Raw genomic sequence first — 7,575 nt, forward strand, 5'->3', positions numbered from 1 at the left:
GCCCGGCGGCCGGGGGGGACGCGGGAGCGCGTCCGCTTCAGCGACAAGGTGCTCTACCACGCCCTGTGCTGCGACGACGATGGCGACGCTGACGACGGCGCCGACGTTCCCGACGATCCCACCAGGAAGGGGCCTCGGGAGCAGCTCCCGAGGAACCCGGGCGTGATCCCGATCCGCAGGGCCACGAGGAACAGCAGCACCCAGACCGTGGCCGACAAGAGCACGCAGACGTTGCTGCCGTACGTCCCGGCCAGGCAGAGAATTCCCAACAAAAACTGAGCCCGGATCTGGGTTTGGAAAGGGTTTGGGGGAGGGGGAAAATCCCTGGGAAAGGGGCTGGAAATGATATATATATAAATATAAATATATATTTCAATAAATCCGTACTCCTCATAAACGCTGAGTGAGAAGGTGGCAACAAATATCCCGATATCGCCATATCCCGGTATCTCAATATCCCAATATTCCAATATCCCAACGGCTTTCCAGGCTCAGGGAATTTTAAATGATTTTTTTTTTTTAACTGGATCGAAGGAGCTCAATAAATCATCCAGCACAGAGAAATCCCAACCACGACACGGATGCGCCAGGAGGGGCCGGCCTCCATTCTGGGGCATGGATTGGAATGTGGGAATGCTGCAGGGGGTGGCAGGATCAGGGAGGGGGAATTTCCCTTCTCTGGGATGTGTTATCCCTGTTTGGTTTCGGGAAAATCAGCGGGGTCGGGCATTTCTGGCTGAGGGGATTTGGGAGGGCTCCAGGATGTCGCTGGAATGTCAGTGGAATATCATTCCCAGCTCCAAAAGGAACAACAAGGGGATCACCAAAACCCCCAGGAATGAGGACCTATCCTTGGGAGCCCCTTCCCCCTGAATTCCCAACTTTTCCGGCAGAAATATCCCTGACCCCAAGTCTTGCATCCATCTGAAAAAAGTCCCGCTTTTCCTGAGCTCCCTAATCCTGCTTTTCCAGATCCAAACACTGATTTTTCAGGGAAAGAAATCAGGTCCTGCTTGGAAACGAAGGAATCTAGAGCTCCAAATCCACCGTGGGCGTTTTTCCGAGGTATCCAAAGGGGTCGGAGCAGCAGCTGCTCCCAGGACAATGTTCCCGTGTCCTTCCCGCCGGCGCCTCATCCCGCAGGGACACATTTCCATCCCAGAGCATTCCTGGCACCAGGCTTTGCCAAGGTTTTTCTGAGCCAAAAACGCCACCTCGGCTCCTGACGGTCAATCTGGGTGGGAAGAGCTGCATTCCCGAGCGGCTTTGGGGTGGGAAAGCAATGCAGAAATCCAAGGGGAGGAGCTGGGACTGACCATCCATGGGTCCATCCATCCGTCCATTCATAGGTTGATTGATCCATCCATCCATGGATCCATCCATGGATCCATCCATCCATCCATCCATCCATCCATCCATCCATCATCCATCATCCATCCTTGGATCCATGGATTCATCCACTCCATGGGGAAGGATCCCCCAGGAATTCCCACCCCACGAGGAAGGATCCCCTGGGAATTCCACCCCATCTTGGCAGCAGGATTCCATTTAGGAGCCAGCTCAGGCATCCCTTTGGGATTTTCCTCCTTGTGCTGGGGCTCCAACAGGCCCTGGAAATCTTTTCCTCTGGGAATCCCAGCCCTTACACCGTTCCCAGCCAAACCCTGCAGAGCACACGGAGCCAGGAGGGATCGACCGACACGGTCCCACATTTATTTGTCAAGGCACGAGAAACGCCCCAGATCCCGGATTTTAAAGAAGGACTCGACCCAAGGAGCTCTTGGGGACCTCCCGCGCTCTGGGACAGCAGCACTCGGGGTGTCCCCACGTCCCCAACAGCGCTGGGGGGACCCTGGGACGCACCCGGAGCCCCCAATCCCAAGGGAATGACGAGCTCGGGATATCCCCAGAGGTGTCCCCACAGCAGGACCTCACCCGGCCAGCGGGTGCTCCCTTCCCAAAAACGCCCCGGGATCGCTCCCGGTGGCACAAACCTGCCGGGATCCAGCGGTTAAGGCCAGGACAAGCCCGGAGGGACTCGGGGAGCGGGAAAGGAGCGTGGGGAAGGGGCTCCCGGAGCCCCCTGAGCCCCAGCCGCCATTCCCGAGGCTCCGGGCTTGGGAAGGGCAGGGAAAGGCACCCGGGGCAGCACCAGAGCAGGGAACGGGGAATGTCCCGCTGGGATGGACACGCAGAGGGACACGGGGACACCGGGCAGGTCCTCACCTGCCTTTCCCAGGAAGGACGGGAGGTGGGGAACGGCAATGGGGTGGGGCAGGCGGCAGCTCCGGGTCCTCCCTGCTGGGGCACCCCGGGGGTGTCACCACCCAGAGGTGTCACCGGCCCGGGGGTGTCACTGCCCAGACGGGGTGTCACCACTCCAGGGGTGTCACTGCCCAGACGGGGTGTCACCACCCCAGGGGTGTCACTGCCCCAAGGGTGTCGCAGCCCCAGGGTTGTCGCCAGCTTGGACCCAGGGTTGTCACGCCCCCAGGGGTGTCACCACCCAGAGGTGTCACTGCCTCAGAGTTGTCACCACCCCGGGGGTGTCACTGCCCAGAGGGGGTGTCACCGACCATGGGGTGTTGCTGTCCCGGGGGTGTCACCACCCGGAGGTGTCACTGCCCCTGAAGTGTCACTGCCAAGAGGCGCCACCACCCCAGGGGTGTCACTGCCCCAAGGGTGTCGCAGCCCCAGGGTTGTCGCCAGCTTGGAGGCGTCACTGCCCCAGGGTTGTCACGCCCCCAGGCGTGTCACCGCCCAGAGGTGTCACTGCCTCAGAGTTGTCACCACCCCGGGGGTGTCACTGCCCAGAGGGGGTGTCACCGACCATGGGGTGTTGCTGTCCCGGGGGACAGGCGGGTGGGGCCGGGGCTGCCGTCAATCGATCTCCTGCTCCCGATCTGGGCGGGGGAAAGGGAATTGAGAGGGAGAACATGGAACTGCCGGCACGGGGAACTCCCGGGATGGGATTGATATATCAACAGATTAACGAACTAATGAACTAATAAATCAGCAGAGCAATCAATTAATGGATTAATGAATTAATGGATTGATAAAGTATTAAAGTAATAAATCAACAAATCAATGAATTCATAAATGAATAAATTGATAAATTGATACATTAATGGATTATTGGGGCCACAGGTTGGAAAACTCTGGATCCTTTTCCAGGCTTGGAAAAACTCTGGATCCTTTTCCAGGTTGGGAAATCCCTGGATCCTTTTCCAGGCTGGAAAACTCTGGATCCTTTTCCAACCCCAGCGATTCCCATCATCCCAGAAAATCCATGGAAACCCCAAAAAAACCCCAAATTCCTCCCAGGGTTGGGTGTGGGGAGGCTTTTCCCCATCCAGAGTGGCCGGGAAAAGGAGGGGATGAGGGATGCAGGAGCCACTGGATTCCAGGAGAAACCAGGAAAAACTGGGAAAAACCACGAAAAACTGGGAAAAAGGGAAATGGAAAACGATAATTTGGGAAAATCTGATGGAAAACCCGTGGGAAAATGAAAATAGGGAAGGGAAAATACCCCTTGAAACCTGACAAATGTTTCCCACACGGATTTTAGGGAGAAAACGGGAATTATCCCGGATTTGCCAGAAACATCCACTCACCCTCTCTGCTCTCCGTGTTTTCCAGCAGCTGCAGAGCTGGGAAAAGAGAAAAACATCTCGTGGTCAATCCCATCCCCATTCCCAAAGGAAACGGCCCCAAAATCCCATTTTTGGGGGATAAACCCCAAAAGCGACCCCGTTCCCAATTTCCCTGCAGAATTCTCAGGGTTTGGTCCTGTGCCAGTGGAAAAAGGGAATCCCCAGGACCATCACGGAGCTGCCGGATGCTGGGAAATTATGGAATTGGGAGGCTTGAGTTGGGAATTCTGACGTTTTATTAAGGAATTGGGAGGTTTAATAAGGAATTTTGCCATTTTATTAAGGAATTCTGCCACTTAATTAAGGAATGGGGAGGTTTTATTTGGGAATTGGGAGATTTGATTAAGGAATTGGGAGGTTTTACTACGGAATTCTGTCATTTTTTTAAGGAAATGGGATGTTTTATTCAGGAATGAGGAGATTTTATTAAGGAATTGGGGGATTTTATTAAGGAATTTGGATGTTTTATTCAGGAATTGGGAGGTTTTATTAAGGAATTCTGTCACTTTATTAAGGAATTGGGAGGTTTTATTCGGGAATTTGGAGGCTTTATTCGGGAATTTGAAGGTTTCATTAAGGAATGGGGAGGTTTATTAAGGAGTTGGGAGGTTTTATTACGGAATTCTGTCATTTTATTAAGGAATTGGGAGGTTTGATTTGGGAATTGGGAGATTTTATTAAGGAATTGGGAAGTTTATTCAGGAATAGGGAGGTTTTATTATGGAATGGGGAGGTTTTATTATGGAATGGGGTGGTTTATCCAGGATCAGGGGTGTCAGAAAATCGGGAATAGGGAAGGGGCCACCCCGAACCAGGATGGGGCACCCACCTGTCTTGGGCTCCTCCCCCTCCTCATCCCGCTCCTCTGGCCCTGGAAAACAAGGATCCCGAGGTGGGCACCCCATTCCCGGGATTCTGGGGGTGCCCCTTGGAGCATCCTGGCCTTTCCAGGGCACCTCATTCCCAAAAATCCCAACGGGAAAAGCCCCAGCTCCGAGGGACAGCCGCGGGGTTGGTGCCACTAAAAACCACCTGGAGAGGGATCCCTGGATCCCCCAAAATTTGGGATACCCCAAATTGCGAGGCTCTTCCCTCCTTCCAGTGTCCACCGGGATCCTGGGAGCAAAATCCATGGAAAAATCCCATGGAAAAAGGTAATTCCTGAGGGAAACTGGGAGCAAAACCCATGGAAAAAAATCCATGGAAAAAAAGGTCATTCCCAAGAGAAATGGGGAGCAAATCCATGGAAAAAATCTGTGGAAAAAAGATAATTCCCAAGGGAAACTGGGAGCAAAATTCATGGGGGAAAAAAAAGAAAAAAAGTAATTCCCAATAGAATCTGGAAGCAAAATCCATGGAAAAATCCCATGGAAAAAGGTAATTCCTGAGGGAAACTGGGAGCACAACACATGGAAAAAACCCATGGAAAAAAGGTCATTCCCAAGAGAAACGAGGAGCAGATCCATGGAAAAAATCTGTGGAAAAAAGGTAATTCCCAAGAGAGAAAAATCCATTTAAAAAAGGCATTCCCAAGGGAAACTGGGAGCAAAATTCATGGGGGAAAAAAAAGGAAAAAAAGTAATTCCCAATAGAATCTGGAAGCAAAATCCATGGAGAAAAATCCATGATAAAAAGGTCATTTCCAAGAGAAACTGGGAGCAAATCCATGGAAAAATGGTCATTCTTGAGGGAAACTGGTGGCAAATCCATGGAAAAAAAGGTCATTCCCAATAGAAACTGGGAGTAAAATCCATGGGAAAAAACATAGAAAAAAGGTCATTCCCAATAGAAACTGGGAGCAAAATCTGTGGAAAAAATCTGTGGAAAAAAGGTCATTCCCAAGGGAAACTGGGAGCAAAATTAATGGGAAAAAAAATGGAAAAAAAGTTCATTCCCAATAGAAACTGGGAGCAAAATCCATGGGAAAAATCTGTGGAAAAAAGGTAATTCCCAAGAGAAACTGAGAGCAAAATCCATGAAAAAAAACCATGGAAAAAGGCAATTCCCGAGGGAAACTGGGAGCAAAACCCATGGAAAAAAGGTCACTCCTGAGGGCGGCAGAGCCATTCCGGGAGCTTTTTTGGGAACAAATCCCCTGTGGTGCAAACACCACCCCATAAAAACGTGGAATACGACCCAAAATGGGAGAGGGCATCAGAGATGTCCTGGCCATGGGGAAAGGGGACAGGCATGGCAGTGCCACCCCCTGGTGTCCCTCTGGTGCCAGCGGTGCCACCCGTCCCCCGCCGGCCTCTCCCGGGGCTCACCCGCGCGCTCCTCGTCCTCGCGGCAGCTCTCGCGGATCTTCTGGTGGCACACGAAGGCCAGGACGCCCAGCAGGGCCACCACGCACACGGCCAGGGCCACCGTCACCCACAGGGCCACCGCCGGGAATGCCAGGGGCTGGCCTTGCGCGGAGGGACGGAAAAGGGCCTGGATCAGCACCCGGCAATGGCGGGGTGACCCCATAGCCGGGGTGACCCCATAGCCGGGGTGATCCCACATCCAGGGTGATCCCATAACTGGGGTGATCCCATATCCAGGGTGATCCCATATCCAGGGTGATCTCACATCTGGGGTGACCCTATAACTGAGGTGATCCCATAACTGGGGTGATCCCATATTCAGGGTAATCCCATAACTGGGGTGATCCCATATCCAGGGTGACCCAACATCCCAGGTGATCCTACATCTGGGGTGATCCCATATCTAGGGTGATCTCACATGTGGGGTGACCCCATATCCAGGGTAATCCCACATGTGGGGTGACCCCATATCCAGGGTAATCCCATAACTGGGGTGATCCCATATCTGGGATGATCCCATATCCAGGGAGATCCTGTACTCAGGGTGATCCCACATCTGGGGTGATCCCATAACTGGGGTGATCCCATATGCAGGGTGATCCCACATCTGGAGTGACCCCATAACTGGGGTGATCCCATATGCAGGGTGATCCCACACCTGGAGTGACCCCCACATCCAGGGTGATCCCATATCCAGGGTGACCCAGCACTCAGGATGATCCAGGGTGACCCCACATTCAGGATGATCCCATATCCAGGATGGTTCAATATCCAGGGTGACCACATATGTGGGCTGATCCAACACTCAGGATGCCCCAAAACCCAGGATGATCCAACACTGAGGGTGATCCCACATCCAGGATGATCTAGGGTGACCCCACAGCCACAACGATCCAGGGTGACCCCACATCCAGGGTGACCCCACATCCAAGGTGACCCCACATCCAAGGTGACCCCACACCCAGGACAACCCAACACTGAGGGTGACCCCACAGCCACAATGATCCAGAATGTTCCAAGATAATCCCACATCCACGTTGGACCACAACCCAACCCAGAACTGCTCCTGGGGGCACAGAGCCCCCATGGAAGACTTAAATGTCACCTGCTGCCACCCCCTGCCATGGCAGTGCCCCCTCCCACTGTCCCAGGCTGCTCCAAGCCCTGGGGCACTGCCGGGATCCAGGGACAGCCACGGCGCTCTGGGAATGCCAGCCCGGCCAGGAATCCCTTCCCAACACCACCCTCTGCGTGGCGCTGGGTGCCACTGCCACCTCCCCCAGCCCTCCTGGGTGGCCTTGGGTGACAGTGTCACCACGGCCACCTCCCTCCCAATGTCTCCTGGATGGCTTTGGGTGACAGTGCCACCATGGTCACTTCCTTCAATGCCTCCTGAGTGGCTCTGGGTGCCAGTGTCACCTCCCCAGCCCCTCCTGCCAGGCTCTGGGTGGCACTGTCACCTCCCCAAGCCCCTCCTGGGTGGCTTTGAGTGCCAGTGACACCATGGTCCCCTCCCCAGCCCCTCCTGGCTGTCTCTGTGTGGCACTGCCACCATGGTGACCTCCCCCAGCTCCTCCTGGGTGGCTTTGGCTACCACTGTCCCCTCCCCAGCCCCC

General features: G+C 54.1%; 2 protein-coding genes across 4 annotated transcripts in view; one reads left to right on the forward strand and one right to left on the reverse strand.

The window, feature by feature from the left end:
- Nucleotides 1–397, forward strand: part of INSYN1 (inhibitory synaptic factor 1) — a 4,658-nt gene extending 4,261 nt beyond the window's left edge. The window contains 1 exon segment of the mRNA XM_031064486.1: nt 1–397. This exon segment is cut by the window's left edge and continues 28 nt beyond it. Coding sequence (XP_030920346.1) covers nt 1–279 — 279 coding nt within the window. The 3' untranslated portion in view covers nt 280–397.
- A 2,453-nt stretch (nt 398–2,850) lies between these two features.
- The window catches only part of CD276 (CD276 molecule), a 7,046-nt gene continuing 2,321 nt past the window's right edge, over nt 2,851–7,575 (reverse strand). Inside the window, exons 4-7 of one of the 3 annotated variants that reach the window (XR_004082656.1) lie at nt 5,921–6,056; nt 4,483–4,524; nt 3,615–3,650; nt 2,851–2,903 (exon numbers count right to left, since the gene is read on the reverse strand). Coding sequence is in view for 2 of the 3 variants with exons in the window: in XM_005430055.2 (XP_005430112.1) it covers nt 2,881–2,903; nt 3,615–3,650; nt 4,483–4,524; nt 5,921–6,061 (242 nt within the window). In the remaining variant the exon portion in view is untranslated. Of the gene's footprint in view, nt 2,904–3,614; nt 3,651–4,482; nt 4,525–5,920; nt 6,062–7,575 lie in introns of all 3 variants that reach the window. The other 2 variants (XM_005430055.2, XM_031064488.1) reach the window with 2 other exon arrangements.

The sequence above is a fragment of the Geospiza fortis genome, unplaced genomic scaffold, assembly GCF_000277835.1.
Source record: "Geospiza fortis unplaced genomic scaffold, GeoFor_1.0 scaffold628, whole genome shotgun sequence".
Taxonomy (NCBI): Eukaryota; Metazoa; Chordata; class Aves; order Passeriformes; family Thraupidae; genus Geospiza; species Geospiza fortis.